We start from the raw sequence: 15,287 nt of genomic DNA on the forward strand, positions 1-15,287 counted from the left end.
AGGGCAGAGGCCCTGTTTTATACTAAGTTGTGCCTTTGAAGTGGGGGTGACTTCAAAGAGTGTCTAAGAAATGCACCAGGTTCCCTTTCAGTTCAATCCTGTCTGCCAGGGTCCCAGTAGGGGGGTGTGGCAGTCCTTTGTGTGAGGGCAGGCCCTCCACCCTCTCATCCCAGGAAGACCCATTCAAAATGCAGATGAATGCAAGTGAGGCTGAGTACCCTGTGTTTGGGGTGTGTCTGAGTGAATGCACAAGGAGCTGTCAACTAAACCTAGCCAGACGTGGATTGAAGGGCACAGAAATATTTAAGTGCAAAGAAATGCTCACTTTCTAAAAGTGGCATTTCTAGGATAGTAATATTAAATCCGACTTCACCAGTCAGCAGGATTTTATATTACCATTCTGGCCATACTAAATATGACCTTCCTGCTCCTTTCAGATCAGCAGCTGCCACTTTAACAGTGTATGAGGGCAGCCCCAATGTTAGCCTATGAAGGGAGCAGGCCTCACAGTAGTGTAAAAAAGAATTTAGGAATTTTACACTACCAGGACATATAACTACACACAGGTACATGTCCTGCCTTTTACCCACACAGTACCCTGCTCTAGGGGTTACCTAGGGCACACATTAGGGGTGGCTTATATGTAGACAAAGGGGAGTTCTAGGCTTGGCAAGTACTTTTAAATGCCAAGTCGAAGTGACAGTGAAACTGCACACACAGGCCTTGCAATGGCAGGCCTGAGACAAGGTTAAGGGGCTACTGAAGTGGGTGGCACAACCAGTGCTGCAGGCCCACTAGTAGCATTTAATCTACAGGCCCTGGGCACATATAGTGCACTCTACTAGGGACTTATAAGTAAATTAAATAGCCAATCATGGATAAACCAATCAATAGTACAATTTACACAGAGAGCATATGCACTTTAGCACTGGTTAGCAGTGGTAAAGTGCCCAGAGGTCAAAAGCCAACATCAACCAGTCAGAAAAAATAGGAGGAAGGGGGCAAAAAGTTTGGGGATGACCCTGTCAAAAAGCCAGGTCCAACACACAGGTTAAAGTAACACATCCTAGTGGGGTGGCCAAGCCCAGACTCTTTTGGTATCTGACAGGAGCAGACTGGCCCGCTCTTGGCCCTGTCTTGGCCAGGCCCGTGCCTGGGCGTGTCCTGCTGCAGCAGTTCTTGTGCCACTTTCTGCTCCTTTTGGCTTGGCGAGCTTTTTATTCATGGCAATATGGTATAGCCCAGAAGCTCGTGAGCATACCAAAAGGACCCCAAGCTGTTGGACTCAAAGAAGCAATTTAAGCACTGGAGCAGTTCTTATCCCGCCTCCTCCTCAGCCTGGTCTTAGGTGTGATGTATTCTGGGCAATATAGTCCAGCCTACAGTCTCATAAGCACAACAAAAGGACCCGTGCTTAGACTTAAAGAAGCGCTTTAAGAGCTGCAACAGTTCTTGACCTGCGTTTTCCTTTTTCTGGCCTTGCATGAGGTGTATCCTGGGCAATATGATCCAGCCCAGAGTATTTATTGTCAAGTGATAAGTCCACCAAAAGGACCCCAAGCTGGGGGACTGAAAGAATCACTTTAAGCACAGTAACAGTTCTTGCCCGCCTTCTCCGCCTCCTGTCCTGGCATGTATTCTGGGCAATATGGTTCAGCCCAGAGGCTCAGGAGCACATCAAAAGGACAGTCACTAAGGCACAACTAGTATTACCTTTTCTGTCGTATTTTATGTTTTAGTGACTCCACCCCATATTTAGGACTATACTATTGAGTAACTTTTCACTTGTAAATGGTGAATAGCCAAAAGTAGTAAAGTTACTCCAAAGTGTAAGAGTAAATTTACTTGTAGTAAATCTACGTATGTAGATTTACCTTTGTGAATAGGCCCCTTATTTTTTATTAACACAATGTCTGGTTGGATACAGTTTTCAGCACACAGTTGTCTGGTTGGGCACTTGATCTAAGGTGCTTTTCTAGGAACTGGTGTTTAATTTTATTGACTCATTGAAGGAGAATTTACCGCTAGTCTGCTAAGCAATCCTATTTTCAAACAAGATTGAACGACTATAAAGTGTTCAGAAGAGAAAGTGCCCCTCACTTCCAGTGAAGGTTATCTGGGAGCGAGTTAAACAGTTTACTATTCACCTCAAGTCCTTAAGGTGATATACAGCAAAAGTATTGCATCAGTAGCTGATTTATATCTCGGTTAGCAGCGGGTAGTAATGGCATATTTTCAAGCATATAGATGCATCCCGTTACTCTATTTTTCATCTGTTTATTTAGTAGATTTTCAGAAGAGCAGACACTTGAGGAAGGATGATTAGTGCCAAAGGTGAGCTAAAAACCAATCGATAACATCACCGCCTTTATAGTTCCTGAATCTCATAGCTCTCTAGTCTGTTCACAGAGGAGCAGTATCCTTAAACCTCCTTGTGTTTTTTTTTTTTCTTACAGAGACCAGTGCTTTTCTCTGTTCTCGTTCCCCTTTTCCCCTTTAGTTCATATTACTGAATCCAGATGGCAGTGTGAGGCATTGAATCTGGGAGGAAAGGGAGTGACCTTTCATTATTTGTGATACCCTTGCTGAATCATTCAGGCTAGTGACAGCTTCTCAGGGAGTGAGTGTAGAGGGCAGGCGTTAAAGACTCAGAGCTCAACGGTTACCAAATACCATGCAGTGTTAATCTTTAGAAGTACTTTATTCTTATCCACCCTTATGTGCTGCTCACCCACTCAGGCACAGTATCTGGGATCCTTTGGGCAGTCTCCTACTTCTGCTAAACGTCTGCTAGCAGTCCAGGCCAGCTCCAGTACTAAGGCAGTTTTCATAGCCTCTCCAGAAGCTCTTTGCATACTTTCCAGGTGATGTCCTCTGGGAGATTGGCTGCCTCTCCCTCAGCCCCGGATCTCTGGAATTTCTCTGATATTCTGTTGAGTACCACATGTTGGTTAGTAAGAAATCTGGAACCTAGTGGGGGGGTTTCATGCCCTTTTTTATAGTGATGTTGCAGACAAGGAATTTGATACTACTGTCAGGGACCTGGAACCAGTGCAAAGCAGTTCTTTCTCTTATTGGATATCTTCTTTGAAAACAGTCTGTGTTTCAGGTGATGTTTTCCACAACATTTCTTGTCAAGTGATGGCTCAAACTGGGGCACCCTAAACATGAGCACAATCACTTGTGAAGACCTTGTATCAGGAAGCTGTCAATCTTTGAGAGTAGCACCTCTAGGAGACATGAATTGGTAGACCCTACTTAAATGATTGCCCCTGCACTGCTTTCTTCACATCCCAACACCATCCATAAAGCCAAATCGTGGCGTCACTGCTCACTCAGGAATATCAGCACAGGGATGGGCACATCACAGCAGTGGAAACTTACCCGAGGGAGGCCAGTAGGCAGCTCAATATTCAAGAATAGGTAAAAGGTCTGTCCTGCAGTACAGATCAGCAAAATGGTACGCTGCCTCCAACACTTCATGATTATTTACAGTTACACAAAAGGTAGTCCCAAGTCCAGGAAGGTACAATTGGTACGGCCCTCCAGAACACTGAGTGAAGCCCTTGGTTTCACGACCTTTCACAAAGCCTAGGCCTCAACGCACCCGGCTGATTGTCTTACGCCCTGGACACGAAAGACCATGGTTCAAGTGAAAACTAGAATTGATTTACTCAGGGCAGGGGTGTACATCAGTAAAACCAAATACAGGGCATTTCTGTGCAACAGCTCCCATTTTGAATGCCTCTGAAATTCCTCACCCTTTCTAGTCCCTTGGTGTCTTGCCCTCCCTCACTCCTAAATGCACTCCTTATGCCACTGCTGCCTGAAGCTCATATGTGTGCCTTTGCTCTGACTGTATCCCTATTGTGGCTTCATGCCCTACTCCTGGTAGCCCTCTGATATCCTGCAATACCTCTGTGTGCTTCACTGCTGCTCTGCAGCTGTTCTGTATGTCCTCCGCTCCTCTTCACCCCCCTCTTTCTGTCATCCTGCCGCACATCTACAACTCCTATGAGCCCTGCATCCTCCTGGAGAACTTGAATGCCCTCCTGCATCCCTTCTACGTGCCTTCTGTCCCCTGCAGTACAGTGTGTGGCACCACCCAATGCCGCCCATGTGTGCCACCCTGCCATTGCCTTTGTGGCCTGTTTGTGTGCCTCTGAGCCCCTGCTTCTAAAATTTACTTTTCCTTACAGAGAGTTTTAATAAACCTTCTCTCCCTGCACAGTTTTCTTAGACACTATCTCTTACAAAATTCACAAGCCACTCGAGAATTTGTTTTTAAAACAATTGAGCCAGGATATAACGGTGCATCCATTTCTGCAACCTGTCCCAAAATGGGAGCAGAGCAGAGAAGCGTCTGTAAGCTGACCTCCTCCTCTGTTATGTGCATACTACTGTGGGGCTGAGACGTGGGGGAGGTAACAAATTTCCCATTTTTAAATATTTTGATTATTGCCCTCAAACTTGAGCTAGGTGATGGGTGTAAGGCACCACTTCCTTTCCCTCAACCTTGGGCACGGTAAGGGGAGATTCAAAGAAAAGAAGGTGCTAAGCTGACATTTGCTCCACCGAAGGATTTCTTCTTTAAAGCCTCCCTCAGCCTTGTGCAAAATGAGGGGAGGGGTAGAGTTTCCCCCCACTCTGTCCTCTCCCTAGGGCAAGGTAAGTGGGATTGAAACTTTATTCCCCTTGCACTTCTGCAGTATTGGTGATAAGGAGGCACATACCATGGCAACAATAAACTCTCCCCAATATAATGTTTCCCTGCTCTCTGACCCTTTGACAACTGAGAAGGCATGTGCTCCATCTATTCTCTCTAACCTTTAGGCAAGGCAGAGGAAGTAGCAAATTAACTTCCCTGGCTATTGGGCAAGTGGACAGATATTCATAGGTTGGGGGCTTACCTGCCCATTTATGAATAATAGTGCAGCATTGAATCTCATAACCCATGCTGCCTTTGGTTTTTCCATTATTTAAATAGCTTATTGTTTTTTCCCCAATGTTTGTAAACATTGGGGGGAAAGCACTTGTGAGTGCTGTGCATGCGCACTGGAATCTAATAGATCCTCTCATGCACTGTTTGGCATTGGCAAACGTTTTCCAAAATAGCAATAGTTCCACGTACATTCTGGACTCCCACCTTTTGCCTTATGTTGCCAAAACAGCTGAATGGATTTTCATCTAACGAAGAAGGTGTTTGGACAAATTATCATTTTAAAAAGTATTGAGAGATACTGAAATATCAGGAATTAAGATTCCTCATTACGAGGCTGGTGGTCTTGAGAAACACACTCTAGGCGGTCCGATCACCACATTACGACCCTGGCGGTTGGACTGCCGTCCCCATCAGGAACATGGTTCGCGACTGGCTGATGGCGGTCGGACTTGTGGTCAGCCATGGTGGTGCTGAGTTCAGCGCCGCCGTGCTGATCTCGAGTCCCCTTTCCATCAGCCTTTTCATAGGATGGTCACTTCGTTTTGATAGGCGACAGAGTAATACTTCCTAACTCATTGAGGGTACGGATTATTGCATTATGTCATGAAGGTCACGTAGGGATTTTGAGAACCAAACAAACAGCCAAGGAGCTATATTGGTGGCCGAGGGCTGAGTCAGAAATTGCAGTGACTGTGATAGGGCTGAGAAGTCTCAGAAAAAAATATCAGACCACCATTAAGTCCTCCTAAATGCCCCCAATTTATATTTAAAGGATGTTGCACTAGACTGACTTTATGGGGGCTATTTTATGGGAAGACAGGTCTAGTTGATACATCATGATAGTCTTGGAGGGCTTGCTTTCCAAATGGATTGAATTGAAGTTGGCAAGTAGGTCATGCAACAAAAGTGTGATTGAGTTTCTGGATGAAATGTTTGAAAGAGAGGGATTGACAGGCTTGATTGTAATGGATAATGGAGTCCTATTTAAATTTAAGGAGATAGAGGACTTTTTGAAGTGCTTAGTAATCAAGCACATATGTACTACTTTTAACCCTTCAAGCAGTATTGGAGCAGTGCATAGGAACTAAGCACAAATGTACTGCTTTGTGCCGTTCAAGCAGTAATGGGGCACCGGAGATGAGGTCATAAGGATGTTGTGGGCATATTGTGTCACAACTCATGATTCCACTGGAGAAAGTCCTTTCATGATCATGCCTTTTCTAAGTGGAACCCAGGTTGGTTGGTTAAGAGCAGAATTATCCTTTGAAGTCCTGTGGATGTCAAAACTCGAATTGCAGCACCTCAAAATAAATATAAGATTTAATTTACTATATGTTAATTATGGCATAAAGTATGTAAAACTGTGAGTAGAAAAATGGGAGTGAGTTAAAAAGGCAATAGGACTGGAAAAGTGGAAACTGTTCAGTGATCCCATTAAGCTTGCCATATTACAGCCAAATTGAAGGACAGGAGTGCATGGCACAAGAATAGAATTGCAGTTATGAGAATATGTGCTTCTTATGCTGTTTGTGGTCGAAATGCTTGTAGTAGTCAAGGTGTGAGGAGGAATTATTGTTGGCTAGTGAATACTGATATCAATCCTAGAAAGGATGCTTTGGTGTGGAGGATATGGTTGTAGATGGTGATTTGGTGTCATCTTTGGCTAATTTTGAGAATAATTGTTCATCAAGCAATGTGGGTTTGGAAAGTGATGTGAATGAAGAGGGCAGCTTTGGGTTTAGTCAGTTAAGTTGTCTTGCAGAGAGTTTGAGAGTATGTGGGAACATGCAGTGATTAAGTACTGTGTGAAATGTTGAAAGAGTGAGTGCTTTTGAAAGAAGAATTAAGATGCCAAAAAGTCTTTTAATGTAAGGCTGTACTTAATGCCTTTCTATTGTGTGAATATTTTTTCCTCCTAATTTCTCCTTCCTTGGAATATCTATTTGTTTTTTTCATTGTTATGTCTTTTTGTTTCTCTGAATAAAGGGGATGTGCATAGTGGAGTTAGTTATTACATGTTTTCTATTTTCTTCATAGAATGTATTGTACTCTGGGTTCTGTAGGCTTGATGTATCTAGTGATGTAATACTTGGAGATGCTGTGGAAGGGGTTGTGGTCAGAGGGTGTATGGGGATATGTTCCTTTGACCAAGGTTTTTCAAGTGAATAAAGATGCTGACATCTACAGAGTTGGGGACATTGTCACTACGAGGGCCAGGACCAGCTCTCTTTTCCACAGAAAGTGAAACCATTTCTTCCAGAAAGCGACTTCAGAACTTCTGCCCAACAGAATGGTAACTCTAGGGCCTCCCAGCTACCACTTTGGCCCCTCTTAAGGGTATCAACATGCTCATCTCTCATGCAGGGCCTTAAGAAATATGACCACATCACTGTCACCCTGATGGTGCTCCACTGGCTGCACTTGCTGGCTGGCACCATCTTCCAAACCATCATTTACAAAGTCATGGCGACCAGAACCTCTGCTTACCTGCCAGGATGCCATCAGATTGGAGACTAAGAAGTATAAAAAAGAAGAAAAAAACATGACAGCAGGCCTTTTCCATCTATGCACCTTGGACCGGGAACAGAGTTTTCAATAGAATGCTCTAATTCTGTTCCAATTTAGGAAAGAGTTGAAGATGCACCTCTTTAAAGAACACTCCATCACAAACCAATGACTTCTGTGCCTAGAATCTAGCTGCGTCTCTTCACACTCGTTCACTGCATACTTGCCTTTGCTGTATAGTGCTCCACTGCCTATTGTTTAGGTTCATGCTACAAACTTGAGAGGGTGTTCACATTTGTAATTGCTGTCACTGCTATGCCAGTTCCATTCTCCACTCTAAGTCCCCATGCCTTTACCGGGTCATGAAATGCCATTGTTCATAAGCTTTTGTATAAATGTTGATTCAGGATTTCTGAGTTGTGTCTGCTTGAGCATTGCTGGTCCTATGTTCAATCCAAAGTCTTTATATCTAATTATTTCGTTTTATGACTAGACTATATTGTAGCAAAGAATATGAAAACATCGCTGTACTGAATTAATGGTTGTTTTTTCTCCTTGAAAGGCGAAGGTGAACTTTACAGTGTGACTAAAGAAGCAGCGAAAATCAAAAACATTTCCCCCAGAAGAAATGGCACAAAAGAAACCAACGACGTGAAATTAACAGTGCTGAACTATATTGATACGAACACCGTGGTTATCTTCAGTAAAACAACCTGCAACCGGTGCAGAAAGGTACAGTTCCTACTTGATTTTACACAGCGGCTCTCACTAGAGTGAACTCCCTAGTACTCCCACTTTACTGATTTGTAAACGTAAACAGAAACAGAAAACACTGTTTAAGAATCTGTATTTACTCTATGAATGGAAAAGAGTATAGCAGGCCATGGTTTGACTCTCAGGCCCATATTTATACTTTTGGACGCAAAACTGCGCTAATGCAGTTTTGCGTCAAAAAAATTAGCGCCGGCTAACGCCATTCTGAAGTACCATGCGGGCGCCGTATTTAAGCAATGACGTTAGCTGGCGTTAGCCGCCGGCGATGCCTGGTGTGCGTTGAAAAAAACAACGTACACCAGGCAGCGCCGGCGTAGGGGGATATGGAGCTTGGGCGTGAAAAAATGGGGCAAGTCAGTCTGAGGCAAATTTTTCGCCTCAACCCGATTTGCGCCATTTTTTTCCACTCCCAACCCCCATAGAAATGACTCCTGTCTTAGCAAAGACAGGAGTCATGCCCCCTTACCCAATGGCCATGCCCAGGGGACTTGTGTCCCCTGGGCATGGTCATTGGGCATAGTGGCATGTAGGGGGGCACGAAACAGGCCCCCCTATGCCACAATTTTTTTTTTTTTAAATACTTACCAGAACTTACCTTATTGTCCCTGGGATGGGTCCCTCCAGCCTTGGGTGTCCTCCTGGGGTGGGCAAGGGTGACAGGGGGTGTCCCTGGGGGCATGGGAGGGCACCTCTGGGCTCCTTCCGAGCCCACAGGTCCCTTAACGTCTGCCTTTTCCAGGCGCTAAAAAACGGCGCAAAAGCGGCCGTACGTCATTTTTTTGACCCGCCCACTCCCGGGCGTGAATTTTGCCCGGGAGTGTAAATACGGCGCACATGCCGCAGAGTCACTTTTTTAGACGGGAACGCCTACCTTGCATATAATTAACGCAAAGTAGGTGTCCACGCTAAAAAAGGACGCAAACTCCATGGACTTTGGCGCTAGACGCGTCTAACGACAAAATATAAATATGGAGTTACTTTTGCGTCGGAATTGCGTAAAAAAAAACGACGCAATTCCGGCGCAAACGGAGTATAAATATGCCCCTCAGTGTGCCAATAATGACTGCCAGGCCAGTAGCTGTGCGGACGGACCGCCGCAGAAGGTAAATAAAGACAGAAAGGATTGTTTAATGATGCATAAGTAGCTCCACCTGTACGTGTGTGCATACTGCAATACATTGACAAAGGCAATAGGCCTCACCTTTAAAAGGGGTGCGTTCGCCGATTGACTTTGCATTGATACTTTGGTCAATAATGTTTGTTTTGGTTTACCATTCTGACATGGCAATTGGCACGTGCATGTGTCCTCTGTGATGACCAGCAACGTTTTACGTTTTTTTCTTTTACCTTTTCAACATAGCTGAGAACATGCCTAAACGATAACCTAAAAAAAAAAAAAAAAATGCATGAAGCATTCACTTGTGAGGTGAGTGGGCTGGTAGACCTTGGATGCAGCTGCTCCCTTGGGTACAAAAAAAAGTTTAAAATGATGCACAGCGGGACAGGTGCAAGTGGAGGAGAACTGATATAAACAGGCGGGCTGGTGGAAGAAGGTGGGATTAAAATATATCAAAACAGCATGGGGTCCTGGGCCCTCCCAATAAAAAAAACATAATAAGAAGCAAAAAATCAATGCCAATGCATGTGTGGATCACTTTTTTAAGATGTCTACATCTGTAAAATGCTGTGGGACGGGTTTTCAACGTCACTTATCAATACACGCTTCAAAGCTATAGCTTAAAGGCAGAGGGCGTCTGAGTTTCAGCTAATTCAGTTTTGCGTGGAGAAGATTGCAATTCGTTTGCTTTTAAAATCTTAACAGAGATGTGTTTTAAAGGCCGAACTGGTGAACTTTGGTGCATTATCTCAAGGTCACATTGTCCTGTGGGCCTTCTATTGTTAAATATTGTAAATAAACTAGACTCTTTGCTCGCCTATGCCAGTGCCTGAACGGGCTCCTTGTTTGTGTTTGGGAACTGGGGAACCTCATCACACAAAGAACTCTTTACTAGCTTGGCACATTTGAAACCAGGGTTCACTGTGCCTCACAGAAGCGGGGATGGGTAGCTGGGCACATGGACGGAGTTTCATCTCTACGACTCCCTTTCCCTCGTACAGTTCTGCATCCACTCCGCATTCTTTGGAGCATGGAAGGTGTGCTAAAGATAAGGAGGTCACTTGCTCCTGTCCCCATGATTGCAAGAAGGTGGCGGCGCGGACGGATCTATAAATGAGCTCTAGAAGTCATGTGACACCTCATAATTTCCAAGCGTTCCCCGGATGCCTTCTTTCTGTTTTGCTCAAGAAACCTTCCCAGTCCCATTAGAATCACGAGTTTGTGTAATTTCGGAAATTCTCATGGTGAAACAGAGCCGTGGCGAAAGTAATGCCCATAATAAATATAATGACAGATGAGTAATGCAATTATAGTAAAGTGTGTCCTGTAGAAATAATGCCTCACGAATACAGCTTTTCGCTAAAATAGATCTCAGGACTGTAACATTAAAATGTGCCAAAATATTGTTTAAGAGGGAGTTCAAACTGAACAGAGTTTTGTGCCGTGTGTTATCTGAATCAGTGTTGCCAGATTGCCTCATGCTGACAGGGCATTATACCTCTACCGTGAAAAGGTACACGCTGGCGAAAGCTCGTTGTGCCTGCCCTCGCGGCAATCACTCCATTAATTGCTGTTGGACACCCACGCTTGTGCTTTTAATGGCTGCGCTTGATACATCTACCAGGGCACCTTTCAGCACACCTGTGCCACTCTGTAGTGCTGCTGCTCGGTGAGTATTCTATCACAATGCATGCTGTAAGCGGGAATGCTGCAGTTTCCCTTTGCACCTTGCACAGCTGTAAATCTTTTAACGTGTCTGAATGCACAAGTGGAAAAGCATTATGCCGTAAATCGGAAAACGTACAATAAACACATTTACATAAACTAGGATAGTTTCTGTAGGATCCAAGGATGGATACAATTATACATTTTTTTTTTTTTTTACAGAAATGCTTCTCTATTTTTCTTTTTCTTATTCCAATTGAAATTATATGCTATGGACAGCCAACGTGGGTGTCACCTCCTCCACCAGGCGCACCATAGAGCGCAGGTGTAGGAAAGTACCATCTTCCCTGGCATGTTACCCTCATTTTTCACTGTATGTATGTTGTTTTAGCCCTTGTGTCACTGGGATCCTGATAGACAGGACCCCAGTGATCATAGTATGTGCCCTGTATGTGTTCCCTGTGTGGTGCCTCACTGTCTCACTGAGGCTCTGCTAACCAGAACCTCAGTGTTTATGCTCTCTCTGCTTTCTAAAATTGTCACTGCAGGCTAGTGACTAAATTTGCCAATTCTCATTGGCATACTGGTACACCCATATAATTCCCTTGTATATGGTACCTAGGTACCCAGGGTATTGGGGTTCCAGGAGATCCCCGTGGGCTGCAGCATTTCTTTTGCCACCCATAGGGAGCTCAGACAATTCTTACACAGGCCTGCCACTGCAGCTTGAGTGAAATAACGTCCACGTTATTTCACAGCCATTTTTCACTGCACATAAGTAACTTATAACTCACCTATATGTCTAACCCTCACTTAGTGAAGGTTGGGTGCCAAGTTACTTAGTGTGTGAGCACCCTGGCACTAGCCAAGGTGCCCCCACATTGTTCAGGGCAAATTCCCCAGACTTTGTGAGTGCGGAGACACCATTACACGCGTGCACTATACATAGGTCACTACCTATGCATAGCGTCACAATGGTAACTCCGAACATGGCCATGTAACATGTCTAAGATCATGGAATTGTCACCCCAATACCATTCTTGTGTAGGGGGGACAATTCCATGATCTCCCGGGTCTCTAGCTCAGACCTGGGTACTGCCAAACTACCTTTCCCGGGGTTTCACTGCAGCTGCTGCTGCTGCCAACCCCTCAGACAGGATTCTGCCCTCCTGGGTTCCAGGCAGCCCTGGCCCAGGAAGGCAAAACAAAGGATTTCCTCTGGGAGAGGGTGTTGCACCCTCTCCCTTTGGAAATAGGTGTGAAGGGCTGGGGAGGAGTAGCCTCCCCCAGCCTCTAGAAATGCTTTGATGGGCACAGATGGTGCCCATCTCTGCATAAGCCAGTCTACACCAGTTCAGGGATCCCCCAGCCCTGCTCTGGCCCAAAACTGGACAAAGAAAAGGGGAGTGACCACTCCCCTCACCAGTACCTCCCAGGGGAGGTGCCCAGAGCTCCTCCAGTGTGTCCCAGACCTCTGCCATCTTGGAAAAAGAGGTGTTCGGGGCACACTGGACTGCTCTGAGTGGTCAGTACCAGCAGGTGATGTCAGAGACCCCCTCTGATAGGCTCTTACCTCCCTTGGTAGCCAATCCTCCTTTATTGGTAGCCAAACCTCTTTTTCTGGCTATTTAGGGTCTCCCCTTCTGAGGAATTCTTCAGATAACGAATGCAACAGCTCACCAGAGTTCCTCTGCATCTCCCTCTTCGACTTCTGCCAAGGATCGACCGCTGACTGCTCCAGGACGCCTGCAAAACTGCAACAAAGTAGCAAGACGACTACCAGCAACATTGTAGCGCCTCATCCTGCTGGCTTTCTCGACTGTTTCCTAGTGGTGCATGCTCTGGGGGTCATCTGCCTTCACCCTGCACTAGAAGCCAAGAAAAAATCTCCTGTGGGTCGACAGAATCTTCCCCCTGCTAACGCAGGCACCAAAAGACTGCATCACCGGTCCTCTGGGTCCCCTCTCATCCTGATGAGCGTGGTCCCTGGAACACAGCAACTCTATCCAAATGACTCCCACAGTCCAGTGATCCTTTAGTCCAAGTTTGGTGGAGGTAAGTCCTTGCCTCCCCACGCTAGACTGCAAACCTGAGTACTGTGTGATTTGCTGCTGTTCCAGCTCCTGTGCACTCTTCCAGGATTTCCTTCATGCACAGCCTAGCCTGGGTCCCCAGCACTCCGTCCTGCAGTGCTCAACCCTCTGAGTTGGCCTCCGACGTCGTGGGACCCTCCTTTGTGACTCTGAGCCAGCTCCAGTTCACAAATCTTCTAAGTGCCTGCTCTGGTACTTCTGCAGGTGCTGTCTGCTTCTGTGGGGGCTTTCTGAGTTGCTGAGTGCCCCCTCTGTCTCCTCCTCCAAAGGGCGACATCCTGGTCCTTCCCGGTCCCCAGCAGCACCCAAAAACCTCTACCACGACCCTTGCAGCTAGCAAGGCTTGTTTGCGGTATTTCTGCTTGGGAACACTTCTGCAAACTTCAGCACGACGAGGGACATCTTCCATCCAAAGAAAAAGTTCCTAGTCCTCTTCGTTGTTGCAGAATCCTAAGGTTCTTGCATCCGGAGGCAGCTTCCTTGCACCTTCATCCGGGGTTTGCTGGGCTCCTGCCCCCCCTGGACACTATCGCGACTCTTGGACTTGGTCCCCTTGCCTTGCAGGTCCTCAGGTCCAGGAATCCATCTTCAGTGCTTTGCTGGTGTTTGTGGTTCTTGCAGAATTCCCCTATCACGACTATTGTGTCCTTTCGGGGTAGTAGGTGTACTTTACTCCTACTTTTCAGGGTCTTGGGGTGGGGTATCTTGGACACCCTGACTGTTTTCTTACAGTCCCAGTGACCCTCTACAAGCTCCCATAGGTCTGGGGTCCATTCATGATTCGCATTCCACTTTTGGAGTATATGGTTTGTGTTGCCCCTAGACCTATGTTCACCCATTGCATCCTATTGTAATTCTACACTGTTTGCATTACTTTTCTTACTCTTACTTATCTGTTTTGGGTTTGTGTACATATAACTTGTGTATATTACTTACCTTCTAACTGAGGGTACTCACTGAGATACTTTTGGCATATTGTCATAAAAATAAAGTACCTTTATTTTTAGTAACTCTGAGTATTGTGTTTTCTTATGATATTGTGGTATATGATATAAGTGGTATAGTAGGAGCTTTGCATGTCTCCTAGTTCAGCCTAAACTGCTTTGCCATAGCTACCTTCTATCAGCCTAAGCTGCTAGAACCCAAACACCTCTATTCTACTAATAAGGGATAACTGGACCTGGCACAGAGTGTAAGTACAACAAGGTACCCACTATAAGCCAGGCCAGCCTCCTGCTTTGGTGGTGCAGCGGTGGGATAAGTACTTGCAACTGCTTTACCACTTTGTCATTTGGTACTTTTCATAAGAGAATCATATACCAAATAGTTCAGTATATGTACACTTAACCAAAAAAGTTTACTTTTCTATTCTAAAACTTTTAACAAAGTTCTGAAAAGTTTTTGAAAACTTCTAAAAGTTTTCCCAAAGTTTGAAAAAGTTTTTTCTGTGTGCTTTCTTAGTTCTAAAACTTTTTCTTTCTCACTATCCATAAACCTGTACTATCATGTCTGTTGTAGATTCCACACTCAAAACTGTTAATGCAACATATGAGAGTTTGAACTATAAAAGTTTGAGGGGTCTCTGCATGGATAGAGGTTTGAGTATAGGAAAGAACCCTACAAAAGAGTTTCTCTTTAACATGCTTGTTGTAGATGACCAGAACCAGTCTGGGCCATCACATGAGAGGTTAGGAAAGGGAGAAGCTTCCCAGTCTGATTCAGAGGAGTCCCCTGGAGAAGCTGGGGAGGGTTCTGACAAGGGTCTGCCCCCTAGCAGGGCACCTAGTGATGCTGGTAGTGATAGAGATACCCATAACAGTAGGGCATCCTTTATCCCTAGAGGTCAGGTTACCAGGGTCCAGACAGTTAGGGACAGGTCCCCCTCTGAAACTTCCCATATTTCATCTGTGTCAAAGCATTCCCAACCCACCCACCCTGAGGATAACTTGTTAGAAAGGGAACTCAAAAAGTTGAGGGTTGAAGAGACCAGACTGAAGCTTAAACAGCAGCAGCTGCCCTTTATATACGGAATACCTAGACATAGAGAAGGAAAGACAGAGGTTGGGGTTAGTTCCCCATGGTGGCAGCAGCAGTATTCCTGATAGCAATCCTGTTAGAGAGCAAGATTCCAGGAATCTGCACAAGATAGTCCCCCCTTACAAGGAGTGGGATGACATTAATAAGTGGTTTG

General features: G+C 45.4%; 1 protein-coding gene across 1 annotated transcript in view; it reads left to right on the forward strand.

The window, feature by feature from the left end:
• The window catches only part of TXNRD1 (thioredoxin reductase 1), a 128,025-nt gene that overhangs the window by 13,104 nt on the left and 99,634 nt on the right, over window positions 1–15,287 (forward strand). Inside the window, exon 2 of the mRNA XM_069229003.1 lies at window positions 8,010–8,179. Coding sequence (XP_069085104.1) covers window positions 8,010–8,179 — 170 coding nt within the window. The remainder of the gene's footprint in view (window positions 1–8,009; window positions 8,180–15,287) is intronic.

The sequence above is a fragment of the Pleurodeles waltl genome, chromosome 4_1 (genome assembly GCF_031143425.1).
Source record: "Pleurodeles waltl isolate 20211129_DDA chromosome 4_1, aPleWal1.hap1.20221129, whole genome shotgun sequence".
In the NCBI taxonomy this organism is placed as follows: Eukaryota; Metazoa; Chordata; class Amphibia; order Caudata; family Salamandridae; genus Pleurodeles; species Pleurodeles waltl.